At 67.5% G+C, this 14,392-nt stretch overlaps 3 protein-coding genes across 3 annotated transcripts; all 3 read right to left on the bottom strand.

Annotated features, from left to right (window-relative positions):
• Positions 1–6: 6 nt before the first annotated feature.
• TYMP (thymidine phosphorylase) lies at positions 7–5,179 on the bottom strand. Its single transcript, XM_066550189.1, has 9 exons — positions 5,053–5,179; positions 4,370–4,572; positions 4,194–4,292; positions 3,570–3,699; positions 3,366–3,484; positions 2,566–2,728; positions 1,644–1,874; positions 778–918; positions 7–179 (listed from the first exon to the last, which is right to left on the bottom strand). The coding sequence occupies exons 1-9, from the start codon at positions 5,177–5,179 to the stop codon at positions 7–9; spliced, it is 1,386 nt and encodes a 461-aa protein (XP_066406286.1).
• Positions 5,180–5,932: 753 nt separating this feature from the next.
• On the bottom strand, positions 5,933–7,971 carry CIMAP1B (ciliary microtubule associated protein 1B). The gene is made up of 6 exons (XM_066550897.1): positions 7,863–7,971; positions 7,581–7,784; positions 7,016–7,117; positions 6,512–6,627; positions 6,102–6,239; positions 5,933–6,017 (listed from the first exon to the last, which is right to left on the bottom strand). The coding sequence occupies exons 1-6, from the start codon at positions 7,969–7,971 to the stop codon at positions 5,943–5,945; spliced, it is 744 nt and encodes a 247-aa protein (XP_066406994.1). The 3' UTR covers positions 5,933–5,942.
• A 3,171-nt stretch (positions 7,972–11,142) lies between these two features.
• On the bottom strand, positions 11,143–13,724 carry LOC136557140 (dromaiocalcin-1-like). The gene is made up of 5 exons (XM_066550734.1): positions 13,658–13,724; positions 12,959–13,053; positions 12,686–12,880; positions 11,489–11,594; positions 11,143–11,210 (listed from the first exon to the last, which is right to left on the bottom strand). The coding sequence occupies exons 1-5, from the start codon at positions 13,722–13,724 to the stop codon at positions 11,143–11,145; spliced, it is 531 nt and encodes a 176-aa protein (XP_066406831.1).
• Between the last annotated feature and the right edge of the window lie 668 nt (positions 13,725–14,392).

Genomic DNA, 14,392 nt, shown 5'->3' with positions numbered 1-14,392 from the left:
CGCGGTTTATTGCGAGTCCCGGCATGGCCCGGGCAGGGCTCCCGAGGGCACGATGGTCTCGGCCACCAGCGGCGGCGGGTCCCGGGGGGGCTCCGGGCCGAGGCACAGCGCGTCCTGCAGCTCGCGCCGGCCCTCCGCGCCCAGGGTGCCCTCATGGTGCACCCGCAGCCAGGGCTCGCCTGAGGGAGAGGGACACGGAGGGGTTATCGGGGGCTCTGATCCCCCCATATCCTCCCCAACCCGGGGGCACAGAGGGGTTATCGGGGGCTCTGATCCTCCCAGATATCCTCCCCAACCGGGGGGCACAGAGGGGTTATCGGGGGCTCTGATCCCCCCATATCCTCCCCAACCGGGGGGCACAGAGGGGTTATCGGGGGCTCTGATCCCCCCATATCCTCCCCAACCGGGGGGCACAGAGGGGTTATCGGGGGCTCTGATCCCCCCATATCCTCCTCAACCGGGGGGCACAGAGGGGTTATCGGGGGGCTCTGATCCCCCCATATCCCTCCCAACCGGGGGGCACAGAGGGGTCATCGGGGGCTCTGATCCCCCAGATATCCTCCCCAACCGGGGGGCACAGAGGGGTCATCGGGGGCTCTGATCCCCCAGATATCCTCCCCAACCGGGGGGCACAGAGGGGTCATCGGGGGCTCTGATCCCCCAGATATCCCCCCGAACCCGAGTGCACCCCAGCCAGGGCTCGCCTGAGGGAAGGGAGACACGCGGATGCCCGTGGGGCACACGGCGGCGATGGAGGTTCCAGGGAGCCGCCCTCACCTGCCCGCAGGTGCTGCCCGGTGCCCACCAGCAGCTCGGCGCCCACGCGGGGGTTCACGGGGTCCCCGGCCCGCGACCGACCCGCGCCCAGGCGGTGCAGGACCCGCGCCAGGGGCAGCGCCCGCACCTGCTGCACCCAGCCTGGGCAAAGGGGGTGGGGGTCAGGGACATGGGGGGACAGGGACATGGAGAGGGGACAGGGACATGGAGGAGGAACAGGGACATGGAGGGGGACAGGGACATGGAGAGGGGACAGGGACATGGAGGGGGACAGGGACATGGGGGGGGACAGGGACATGGAGGGGGACAGGGACATGGGGGGGGACAGGGACATGGAGAGGGGACAGGGACATGGGGGGGACAGGGACATGGAGAGGGGACAGGGACATGGCGGGGGGCCAGGGATATGAAGGGGAGACAGGGACATGGCGGGGGACAGGGACATGGGGGTGTCAGGGACATGGAGGGGGGGAGACAGGGACATGATGGGGAGACCCCAGCCCGGGCGGGTCAGGATATGGCATCCCCCAGGGATCAGGAACTGCCCAGGGATGGGGGGCAGGGGCACAGGTGAGGACCCCCAGAACACGGGATTGGGAACCAGGGACCCTCGAGGAACAGTGTGTGGGGCAGGGGGGTTTGGGCACCCCCAAGCACAGAGGATGGGGGGCAGGGGGCTGCAGATGAGGGCTCTCAGGGTGGGGGCAATAATCCAGGGGAGTCTTGACCATCCCGGGCAGGGGCGAGGGGATGGCGAGGGACGGGGGCAGTGGGAATGGGGGGGACCCTCAGCCCCTGAAGGGGCACGGGGTGAGGAGAGGGTGGGGAGTTTGGGGTGCAGGATTTGGGCTGGGGTCCCCTCTGACCTTCCTGCAGCGCGGGCAGCTCCTCGCAGACCTTGGCCTCGCCCAGGAGCTGGCGGCGCTGGGCGGGGGTCCCGGCACAGAGGCCCCGGGCGGTGTCGGGGGGCACCCCCTGCGCCCCCAGCATGGCCTCGAACGTGCCCAGGGCCGAGCCATCGTCCAGAGCCCGGGCCAGGCGCTCACGGCCCTGCTCGGCCCCCGCGGCCATGCCGCACTGCCACAGCAGCACCCCGCCTGCACCCCAAACGGGACACGGGCTGGGACCCCCACAGGGACCCCCACTCCTGGGGAGCCCCCAAACCCTGCCCCACTGCCACTCTGCGCCCCCAGCCCCGCTCGGGACAGGGAGGAGGGGCCAGGGCAAGGGGAATGGGACAGGGACCCCATGAGGGAACAGAGAGTGTGAGGGGGACCCCAGGATTGGGACTGGACACAGGACCCGTGTGTGCAGACCCTGGCCCCCCCGTGTCCCCCCCGTGTCACCCACTGACCCAGGGCAGTGACCCAGGTGTCGCAGGTCGCCCCCTCCCGTGTCACCCACTGACCCAGAGCCGTGACTCAGGTGTCGCAGGCCACCTCCTCCCTTGTCCCCCCGTGTCCCCCCGTGTCACCCACTGACCCAGAGCCGTGACCCAGGTGTCACAGGCCGCCTCCTCCCTTGTCCCCCCGTGTCCCCCCGTGTCACCCACTGACCCAGAGCCGTGACCCAGGTGTCGCAGGCCGCCTCCTCCCTTGTCCCCCCGTGTCCCCCCGTGTCACCCACTGACCCAGAGCCGTGACCCAGGTGTCACAGGCCGCCTCCTCCCTTGTCCCCCCGTGTCCCCCCGTGTCACCCACTGACCCAGAGCCGTGACCCAGGTGTCACAGGCCGCCCCCTCCCTTGTCTCCCCGTGTCCCCCCGTGTCCCCCCGTGTCACCCACTGACCCAGAGCCGTGACCAGGTGTCGCAGGTCGGGGGGGCCGCCCCCCTCCAGGCACTGCAGCGCCTCCAGCACCTCCAGCGCGTTGCCCACGGCGCGGCCCAGCGGCTGCTCCATGCGGCTCAGCAGGGCCGCCGTGCGGATGCCCAGGTGTGCGCCCACCTCCACCTGCGCGGGGACACGCGTGGGGTGGTGGGGACAGCGGGCGGGGACAGCGGGAAAGGACAGGGACAGCGGACAGGGATAGGGATGGACAGGGACCGGGACAACAGGAGGGGACAGTGGGCAGGGACAGGGACAGGGATAGGGAACAAGGAGGGATAGGGACAGGAGCCGGGACAGTGGGCAGGGATAGAGACAGGGACAGGGGCAGGGGTGGGGACACGTGGGGACAGGGACAGAGACAGGGACAGGGGCAGAGACAGGCAGGGGCAGTGGGAAGAACAGACACAAGGGACAGCAGGCAGGGACTGTGGGCAGGGACAGAGACAGGGCAGGGATGGGGGATAAGCAGGGACAGGGATAGGAACAGGGACAGGGGCAAGGACAGGGACAGGGGCAGGGGCAGTAGGAAGAACAGACAGGGTCAAGGGACAACAGGCAGGGACAGGGACAGCAGGCAGTGTGGGCAGGAACGGGACACGTGAGGACACGGACAACCAGGGACAGGGTCAGGGACAGGGGCAGCAGGCAGGGACAGCGGGAATGGCCCGGGACAGCAGGCGGGCACAGAGGACGGGGACAGCGGGAGGGGACGGCGGGCAGGGCAGCCGGGCAGGGGTCCCGGGGGTCCCCGGGGTCTCACCAGGCTCCGCGCCAGCTCCCGCGCGCTCTCATGGGTGGGGTACAGAGCCGCCTCCCCGAACTTCACATCGAGCACCAGCGCCGAGAGCCGCTCCGCCGCCTTCTTGCTGAGGATGGAGGCTGGGCCGGGCGGGCGGGCGGGGGCGTTACCGCCTGCCTGCGCCCCTCCCGCGCCCCGCGCGGCCCCGCGGCCCCGTGCCCGTACCGGTGATGAGCGGCAGGCTGTCCACCGTGGCCGTGACGTCGCGCAGCCCGTAGAGCACCCGGTCCGCGGGCACCAGCTCCGCGCTCTGCCCCACGATGCAGCAGCCCACCCGCGCCAGGATGTGCTGCATCTGCGGGAGCCGGTGTGCGGTGGGACCCCACGGACACCCCACCATGGACACCCCAGGGACACCCCATGGACACCCCAGGGACACCCCAGGGACACCCCATGGACACCCCAGGGACACCCCACGAAGACCCCATGGACACCCCAGGGACACCCCACGGACACTCCACGGACACAGCACGGACACAGCACGGACACCCCAGGGACACCCACACAACCCACGGGCACCCCAAGGGCACTCCCCATCTTCTCCTGCACCTTTTGGGACCCCGTGAGAACCCACAACCTGTTGGCACCCGTACCCCATCTGTACCCCATGGCATCCACCCCTTCTTTGGATCCCATGGACGCCCCACTGGCACCCCACACCCCATGGACGGGTGCCCCAGTGGGACCCCATCATCACCCCATTGTCACCCCCAGCCCTCTGGCGGCCCGGTGCCCCCGAGCCCGGTTCCTGCAGGGTGTGAGGGTGCCCGTGGTGTCCCCGTCCGTCACCTCCTCGGGGCTCTGGGACACACGGAACCCGGGAATGGCCTCCAGCTTGTCCAGGGTGCCCCCGGTGTGGCCCAGCCCGCGCCCGCTGATCATGGGCACCTGGGGAGGGGCACAGGTAGGCACAGATGCGGCTCGGGGACCTCCCCGTCCCCGCCCCATCCCCGGGTCCCCCTCACCTTGCAGCCGCAGGCGGCCAGCGCGGGGGCCAGGGCCAGGCTGACCTTGTCCCCAACGCCACCGGTTGAGTGCTTGTCCACCACCAGCCCGTGCCAGGCGGGCGGCCAGGCCAGCGTCCGGCCAGAGCTGGCCATGGCCCGGGTCAGGGCCAGCGTCTCACCCGCGTCCATGCCCCGCAGCCGGATGGCCATCAGCATGGCCCCTGCGGTGACAGCGGCCGGCCGCATGTCACCTCTCCGGTCCCCTCCCCTGTCCCCAGCCTGACCCGTGCCCCGCAGCCAGATGCCATCTGCGTGGCACCCGGGGACACGCGGGGCCACCGCAGTGCCCTCCCCAGGACCCCCACACACCCACATCCCCTGGCCGTGTCCCTCTGCCGCGTCCTGGGGTCCCCCTCTCTCCCCCCCAGCCGTGTCCCCAGCCCAGGACCCCCTGGCACATCCCGGGGTTTCCCTTGCTGTCCCTCCCGCTGCTGGGGCCGCCCGCTGGCCCGGTGTCCCCTGTGCCCGTGTCACTCCCCTGTGCCCGTGTCACTCCCCTGGCCATGTCCCCCCGGCTCTGCCCGCGCTCCCCACCCCGTCCCCGTCCCTTCGGCGCATTCCCGGCTGTGCCGCCCCTCACGCTCCCTCCGCTGCCCTCTCGCTCCGCTCCCGGGCTGTCCCCGCGTCCCTCCCGCCCGCACCGATCTGTCCCTGCTGCGCGGTGCCCTCGGTGACGCCGCGCACGAAGCTCCGGATCTCGGCGTCCTCCAGGCGCTCCCCGTCCCGCTTCTTGCGGATCAGGGTCGGCAGAGGGGTCGGGGCGTCCATCCCTGCCCCGGACAGCGGGCACCCCGCTTTGGGACGGCCGGCACCGCGATGTGGCAGCGGTCACAGCCCGAAGTGGCGCCGATGGCACCTGAGCCCGCACGGCCGCGCCCCGGTTGCTCAGAGCCGCCACCCCGAGCCCGCAGGGCCGCGCCTGCCCCGGCGCTGCCGGGACCTGCCCGCTGCCCGGCCTGGCCCCGTGCCCGGCCTGGCCCCGTGCCCGGTGCCCGCTGCCCGCGGGCGGCGAGGCGGCTCCGGCCGTGGACTCTGAGCCCGGGGTAACGAGCGGGGCACGGGAGAGGCCGCGGCGGGGGGTGACACGGGGGTGACACGGGGGGTGACACGAGGGGTGGCCCCCGGGTCCCTCATTCACCCTGGACGCTCGCAGGTGATGCCCTGCCAGGGATCCCCCCCATCCCAGAGCTCCCACAGAGTGGGGGGAGTCCTCGGGGCGCGGCGTTGGTGTGCACGTTCCCTCCCTGTTCCGTGTGTCCAGAGCCCCCCGTGCCCCGAGGTGCTGGGTGGGATGGGATGGGACTGGAGCAGGGAGGGCGTTGGCAGCACATCCCTCACCCCTGGCACGTCCCACCCCACCATGGGGTCCCTCTCCGTGGTCATGCCAGGGTCTCCCTCGGGATGGGCCAAGTGTGGCTTTAGGGGAGCCCCCGGTCCCCGTGCGACGCAGCGGGACAGAAGGAGAGCGAGCGAGTGCTGCTGTGGTTCGTGTTTGTCACAGGCTGACAGCGTCACCCACGTCCCCGCTCTCCTACAGCTGCAAGTCCATCACGGGGACCACGGATTCCGAGTGGCGCACACCGAAGGTCTGTCCTTGTTTGCGGTCCTGCGGGAAGACAGGGGCGATGTGAAGGTGACAGGCTGTGGGTCCCTGTCCCCCAGCCCTGTCCCTGTCCCCGTCCCCGCTCACCGGCTTGGGGTAGTAGTCGCTGGGGCTGGGCGTGTTGGAGGTCAGGCGGGAGCGGGTCCGCCCCACTATGGTGCAGCGGGGCGCACGTGCCATGTACAGGTTGGTGTCCACAGTGCAGTAATTGTTGGGTCCTGGGGTCTGCGGGGACAGGGGCGGGTCACGTCACCCCCTGGACACCCCACACCCTCGGTACCCCGAGCCCCTGCACCCCACACTCAGCCCCCCGCAGTCGTGGCACTCCAGACTCCATGGTACCCCAACCCCACAGACCCCTGGCACCCCACACTCCAGGTACCCCACCTCCCCGGGATGCTGATACCCCAGATCCCAGTCCCCCGGCACCCCAGTCCCTTTGCACCTGCCCCCCCAGCCCCCTGCCCCCCCAGGCCCCCGGCCCTCCCAGCCCCCACCTTTTTATCGTCGTCGAAGATGCTGCGGCCTCGTCCTGTCATGGTGTATTGGGGGGTCGATGTCTTGTGCACCAGGCGGGGGCCCACCACGGGTGGCAGCTGGTAGGTGGCAGGGCCTGGGGAGGGGACACGGCTCAGGGGGACACGGGGCTTCACCCTCCCACGGCCTGGGAGGGAAGGCTCAGCCCCGGGGCGCTGGGCGGGTCAGACCAACCAGGGAATGTCGGGGAGCCCAGTCTGGCCCAGGGGGATGGGGGATCCCAGTCCGACACAGGGGGAATGATGGGGATCCCAGCCCAGTCTGGCCCAGGGGGAATGATGGGGATCCCAGAGCAGTCCAACACAGGGGGAATGATGGGGATGCCAGTGCAGTCCAACACAGGGGGAGTGATGGGGATCCCAGCCCAGGGGGGATGTTGGGGGCCCCAGCCCAGCCCTAGGGGTATGACGGGGTCCCAGCCCGGGGGACGCGGGGGTCCCGTCCCGCCCCCCTCCCTGTCTCACCTGGCGTCTGCTGGGGTTTGTCCGGGCGGCTGCGGGACCTCACGGAGCAGGCGGGGGCCGAGGGCAGCGTCACCCTGGTTGCCTGCTCCGGGGAATAATGCGCTGCAAGGGGACAGCGGGGTCAGCCCCGTCAGCTGCGGCACCGCGCGGGGCTCCCGCCGCCGGGGCTGCGGCCACTCAGTCCGTCAGTCAGTCAGTCCGTCAGTCCGTCCGTCAGTCAGTCAGTCAGTCACTCAGTCCGTCAGTCACTCAGTCCGTCAGTCACTCAGTCCGTCCGTCAGTCAGTTCGTCCGTCAGTCAGTCACTCAGTCTGTCAGTCAGTCAGTCAGTCCGTCAGTCCGTCAGTCAGTCAGTCCGTCAGTCCGTCAGTCCGTCAGTCAGTCACTCAGTCCGTCAGTCAGTCACTCCATCCGTCAGTCCGTCAGTCAGTCACTCAGTCACTCAGTCTGTCAGTCAGTCCGTCAGTCAGTCAGTCCGTCAGTCAGTCAGTCAGTCAGTCACTCACTCACCCACCCACTCACTCACTCACTCACTCACACTCACTCACCCACTCACTCTCACCCACCTGGCCCGGGTGTGTCGCTGGCCCGGCGCTCTCGGGGGCGGCCGCTCATGGTGAAGGCGGGGCCGCGCTCCGGGCCGCGGGCGGTGCAGCCGGGGGGCACCAGGTACTGGGGCCCGGGGGAGCGCGGCTCCTCGGGGCCCTCCAGCCTCATCCCGAAGGTGTAGGCGGGGGCTCGGCGGCCGGAGGGGTTGCGCTGGTCTTTGCCTGGGGGCGGGCAGGGGCTCCGTGGGACTCGGCCCCCCCGGCTCCCGTCCCCCGCGGGCCCCGCGGCCCCGCACTCACCGATGCCGCCGGGGATCCCGTACTTGGGCCCGGGGCTGCCGTACGCGGCCGAGGTGGGCCCCCGGGGCCGGTGGGGTCTCCAGGGGCCCACCCAGGCGTCGTTCGGCATGGGGGGTTCCGCTGGGGGCGTCTCCGCTTCAGGCTCGGGCCCCCGGCCGGAGGCCTCGGGGGCAGGCGCGGGTACCCCCGGCGGGGCTGCCCGGGGCGAGCGCAGCGGCGCCGGCATGCGGGGATGGCCGTGTTGGTGGCAGCGGCGCCCTGGTGACAAGGGACTCTGCGGGGCCGCGGGCGGCGGCGGGGTGGCCGTGGTGTCACAACGGCCCCGGGGTTCCAGCGCTTTGCCCTCCTGCGCGCTCAGCACCCCGCGGTGACAACAGTGACAGCGCCGGGAAGGAACGCTGGGAGCCCCATGGATAAACCCCGGCACCCCCATGGGTACATCCCGATGGGTACACCCCAAAAATACACCTCATGGGTACACCCCAAAAATACACCCCATGGATACATCCCAAAAATACACCCCAAAAATACACCTCATGGGTACGTCCCAATGAGTACACCCCAAAAATACACCCCATGGGTACACCCCAAAAATACACCCCATGGGTACATCCCAAAAATACACCCCAAAAATACACCCCATGGGTACACCCCAATGAGTACACCCCAAAAATACAGCCCATAAGTACACCCTAAAAATACAACCCATAGGTACATCCTAATGGGTACACCCCAAAAATACACCTCATGGGTACATCCCAATGGGTACACCCCAAAAATACACCCCATGGGTACATCCCAATGAGTACACCCCAAAAATACATCCCATGGGTACACCCCAAAAATACACCCCATGGGTACACCCCAAAAATACACCCCATGGATACATCCCAAAAATACACCCCAAAAATACACCTCATGGGTACGTCCCAATGAGTACACCCCAAAAATACACCCCATGGGTATATCCCAATGGGTAGACCCCAAAAATACACCTCAAAAATACACCCCATGGGTACACCCCAATGGGTAGACCCCAAAAATACACTCATGGGTACATTCCAATGAGTACACCCCAAAAATACACCTCAAAAATACACCCCATAGGTACACCCCAAAAATACACCCCATGGGTACATCCTAATGGGTACACCCCAAAAATACACCCCATGGACACATCCCAATAGGTAGACCCCAAAAATACACCCATGGGTACATCCCAATGAGTACACCCCAAAAATACACCACAAAAATACACCCCATGGGTACACCCCAATGGGTAGACCCCAAAAATACACCCCATGGGTACATCCCAATGGGTACACCCCAAAAATACACCCCATGGGTACATCCCAATGAGTACACCCCAAAAATACATCCCATGGGTACACCCCAAAAATACACCCCATGGGTACACCCCAAAAATACACCCCATGGATACATCCCAAAAATACACCCCAAAAATACACCTCATGGGTACGTCCCAATGAGTACACCCCAAAAATACACCCCATGGGTATATCCCAATGGGTAGACCCCAAAAATACACCTCAAAAATACACCCCATGGGTACACCCCAATGGGTAGACCCCAAAAATACACTCATGGGTACATTCCAATGAGTACACCCCAAAAATACACCTCAAAAATACACCCCATAGGTACACCCCAAAAATACACCCCATGGGTACATCCTAATGGGTACACCCCAAAAATACACCCCATGGACACATCCCAATAGGTAGACCCCAAAAATACACCCATGGGTACATCCCAATGAGTACACCCCAAAAATACACCACAAAAATACACCCCATGGGTACACCCCAATGGGTAGACCCCAAAAATACACCCCATGGGTACATCCCAATGGGTACATCCCAAAAATACAACCCATAGGTACATCCTAATAAGTACACCCCAAAAATACACCTCAAAAATACACCCCATGGGTACACCCCAAAAATACACCCCATGGATAAACCCCGGCGCCCCCATGGACACATCCCAATGAGTACACCCCAAAAATACACCCCATGGGTACGTCCCAATGAGTACACCCCAAAAATACAGCCCATAAGTACACCCTAAAAATACAACCCATAGATACATCCTAATGGGTACACCCCAAAAATACACCCCATGGGTACATCCCAATGGGTACACCCCAAAAATACACCCCATGGGTACGTCCCAATGGGTACACCCCAAAAATACACCCCATGGTTACACCCCTGGCACCCCATGGATGCACCCCTCGGATCCTATATCTGAACCCCCAGAAGCCCATATATGACCCCCCCCACCCAGACCTCGTGGAGAGGACAGGAGGGACATGGAGACACAGGAACACAAGGACAGGGGGACAGGAGGGGACATGGAAGGGGACATGGGGACAGTGGGGGACAGGGGAACAGGGAGACCTGGATGTGAATGACATGTGGGGGACATGGGGACATAGGGGGGGACATGGGAAGAGCACGGGGACACAGGGAGAGGGTGAAGGGGTGACAGGGGACATGGGGACAGGGGGGACACAGGGGATGTGGGGACATGGGAATATGGGGGACACAGGAGGACAGGGGGACACAAGGACATGGGGGGACATGGGAACACAGAAACTGGCTGAGACCCCAGGGGGCTGCCTTGGGGACAACCCTTCCCTTGGGGACACCTCTGTCCTGGGGACACCTCCGGTCGTGGCCCCCATCCACCTCCCATGGGGAACCGAGGGTCCCCATCCCCCGTTGGTGTCACCCGTGGGGCGCGGACACAGCAAAGGGACACGGGGACATCCCGGTGCTTCGGTCACTTTATTGGGGGGTCTCCGTGTAGGGGGGGCGGGGGGTGGGAATTGGGGTGCGGGACAGGGGTTTGGGGGAGGAGGGGATTGGGGGGCAGGGTTTGGGATGGGGGCAGGATGTGGGGCTGGGGGGCAGAGAACCAAAGGTTGGGGGGGCTGGGGGTGGGATTTGGGGGCTGGGGTTTGGGGGTGGTCAAGGGGCTGGGATCTGGGGGGCAGGACACAGGGTTTGGGGCACAGAGTGTGGGGTGTCAGGGGCAGGAGGTGGGATTTGGGGCAGGACTGGGAGCAGGGATTGGGGTCTGGGACGGGGATTTGGGGGACAGGAGGTGGAATTGGGGGGGTGGGATTTGGGGGGCAGCACAACAGGGGCGGGGTTGGGAGCAGGGATTGGGGTCTGGGATGGGGTTCGGGGGCAGGATGCAGGGTGGGGGTCAGGCCCCAAAGTCGGGGGGCTGCGCAGGGGTCCTGGCGCCCCTAGGCCGGGTATTTGCAGATGAAGGGTTTGCGCTCGCCACAGGCCTCGCCCTCCCAGGCCATGAACCCTGCGGGGACACGAGCCAGGGCTGGGACAGGGGACACACGGGACACTCTGACAGCCCCGGAGCCCCCGACACCCCAGTCCCTCCCTGACACCTCCTGTCCTGCCCTGTCCCTCCCTGTCCCTCCCTGCCCCTCCCTGGCCCTCCCTGCCCCCCCAACCCTTGGGTCCCCTCACCAGCTGAGTCCTCCAGTGTGGCACAGGGCTGTCCCCAGGCCATTGTCCCCAGGCCATTGTCCCCAGGCCATTGTCCCCAGCCCCGGGTCCCAGTGCCCCCCTCACCTGCCGAGTCCTCCAGGGCGATGCAGGGATGTCCCTTGGGGCCATCGTCCCCCTCCCAGGCCCAGTAGTGCCGCGGGGACCCGTCAGCCCAGAGCCAGCCCTGGCGCTGTGACAGGGACACAGGGACACCGGTGGGACAGGGGCACAGGGGCACAGGGACACAGGGACACAGGAGGACAGGTGGGACAGGGGGACAGGGGCACAGGGACACAGGGGGCATAGGGGCACAGAGGACACAGGGACACAGGTGGCATAGGTGGCACAGGGGGACAGGGACATAGGGGGACAGGGGCACAGGGGCACAAGGACACGGGGCACAGGAACACAGGGGCACAGGGGGCACAGGAGGACAGGGGCACAGGTGGGACAGGGGCACAGGGGGCACGGGGGGCACGGGGACAGCACAGGGGCACAGAGGGCACAGGGGCACAGGAACAAGAGGGCACAGGGGCACAGCACAGGGGCACAGGGGGCACAGGGGGCACAGGGGCACAGGGGGCACAGGGGCACAGGGGCACAGCACAGGGGCACAGGGGCACAGGAAGCACAGGGGCACAGGGGGCACAGGGGCACAGGGGCACAGCACAGGGGGACAGGGGCACAGGGGGACAGGGGCACAGGGGGCACAGGGGCACAGGGGGACAGGGGCACAGCACAGGGGCACAGGGGGCACAGGGGCACAGCACAGGGGCACAGGGGGCACAGGGGCACAGGGGCACAGCACAGGGGGACAGGGGCACAGGGGGACAGGGGCACAGGGGGCACAGGGGCACAGGGGGACAGGGGCACAGCACAGGGGCACAGGGGGCACAGGGGCACAGCACAGGGGCACAGGGGGCACAGGGGCACAGGGGCACAGGGGCACAGCACAGGGGCACAGGGGGCACAGGGGCACAGGGGCACAGGAACAAGAGGGCACAGGGGCACAGCACAGGCGCACAGCACAGGGGGACAGGGGCACAGGGGCACAGGGGCACAGCACAGGGGGACAAGGGGACACAGGAGCAGGGAGGGCTCAGACACCGGGGTGGCACATGGAGACACGAAGGAGCGGCAGGGCGGGCTCGGGGCAGGTTGGGGCGCACAGGCAGGGCTCAGGCAGGGGACACCAGGGTGTGACACCGGGGTGTGACACCGGGGTGTGGCAGACAGGTACCGACAGGCAGACAGGTACCGACAGGCGCAGCTCGCTCAGGCACCCACCCGCCGGTGCAGCCCGATCCAGACGCCCTCGTCCCTGTCCCTGTCCCTGTCCCTGTCCCTGTCCTTCTCGCCCTCCTCGTCGTCCTCTCCGCGCCGCGGCCGCCGCGCCAGGAAGGCGGCGAGCGCCCGGTGCTCCTCGGGGCTGTGCAGCGACGCCAGGTGGCCCCCGCGGGTGGCCTGGCACCACGCCTGGGGACACAGCCGCCTGCAGGGGGGCCCTGGGGGTCGGGGGGACCCCCGGCACCCCCCATTGCCCCCCGCACCCACCTCAGCCCTCCTCCAGCTCAGCTGCTGCCCGAAGTAGCCGTAGCAGTGTCCCTCGAAGGACAGCCACCCCCGGGGACACCTGGTGGCCTCAGCCCCTGGGGGGGGGCAGGGGTGTCACCGTCACCCCCCAGCCCAGCTGCGGCGGCTTTTGGGGGGGGTCAGGGCACCTCCGGGCCTGTTTGGGGGGCTGAGGCTGGGGCAAAGGGATGGGGGTGGGAAGCAGAGGGTGGGCACGGGGCACTTTGGGGGTCTCAGAGTGTGGGTGGGGGATCTGTGTGAAATTTGGGGCTCTCGGGCGCAGTTTGGAGGGTTAGAGTACAGTGGGGTGTCTCAGGGTGTGGGCAGGAGGGTCTCGGGGTGCGGGGGGGGTCTCGGGGTGCAGTCGGGAGTCTCAGGGCACAGTTTGGGGTCTCAGGGCGCACTTTGGGCTCTCAGGGCGCACTTTGGGCTCTCAGGGTGCAGTTTGGGATCTCAGGGCGCAGTTTGGAGGATCAGGGTGCAGTTTGGGATCTCAGGGCGCACTTTGGGCTTTCAGGGGTGCAGTTTGGGATCTCAGGGTCCAGTCTGGGGGTCTCAGGGTGCAGTTTTGGGGATCAGGGCACAATGTGGGGTCTCAGGGTGCAGTCTGGGGGTCTCAGGGTGCAGTTTGGGATCTCAGGGCACATTTTGGGGTCTCAGGGTGCAGTCTGGGGGTCTCACCCGGCAGGGAGGGGGCCAGCACCAGGCACCCCAGCAGGCAGAGCCCCAGGAAGGTGGCGGGACCCATCCTCAGCCTTCCTGCAATGGGGGGGCTGCAGGGCCGGGGGGGCGCGGCCGGGCACCCACCCCTGCCCCAGCACCGACCCCTGCAGCACCCAGCCCTGCAGCACCCACCCCTGCAGCACCCACCGCTGCAGCACCCAGCCCTGCAGCACCCACCCCTGCCCCAGCACCGACCCCTGCAGCACCCAGCCCTGCAGCACCCACCCCTGCAGCACCCACTGCTGCCCCAGCACCCACCCCTGCCCCAGCACCGACCCCTGCAGCACCCACCGCTGCAGCACCCAGCCCTGCAGCACCCACCCCTGCCCCAGCACCCACCGCTGCAGCACCCACCCCTGCCCCAGCACCCACCGCTGCAGCACCCACCCCTGCAGCACCGACCCCTGCAGCACCCACCGCTGCAGCACCCACTGCTGCCCCAGCACCCACCCCTGCCCCAGCACCGACCCCTGCAGCACCCACCGCTGCAGCACCCAGCCCTGCAGCACCCACCCCTGCCCCAGCATCCACCGCTGCAGCACCCATCCCTGCAGCACCCACCCCTGCAGCACCCACCCCTGCCCCAGCACCCACCCCTGCCCCAGCACCCACCCCTGCAGCACCCACTGCTGTCCCAGCACCCACCCCTGCCCCAGTGCCCCCCGCACATTCACCCCAGGACCCCCAGCACCA

This window comes from Molothrus aeneus, chromosome 5 (assembly GCF_037042795.1).
Source record: "Molothrus aeneus isolate 106 chromosome 5, BPBGC_Maene_1.0, whole genome shotgun sequence".
NCBI lineage: Eukaryota > Metazoa > Chordata > Aves > Passeriformes > Icteridae > Molothrus > Molothrus aeneus.
The sequence above is the reverse complement of the archived record's forward strand: the minus strand, read 5'-3'. Positions and strand labels throughout refer to the sequence as shown.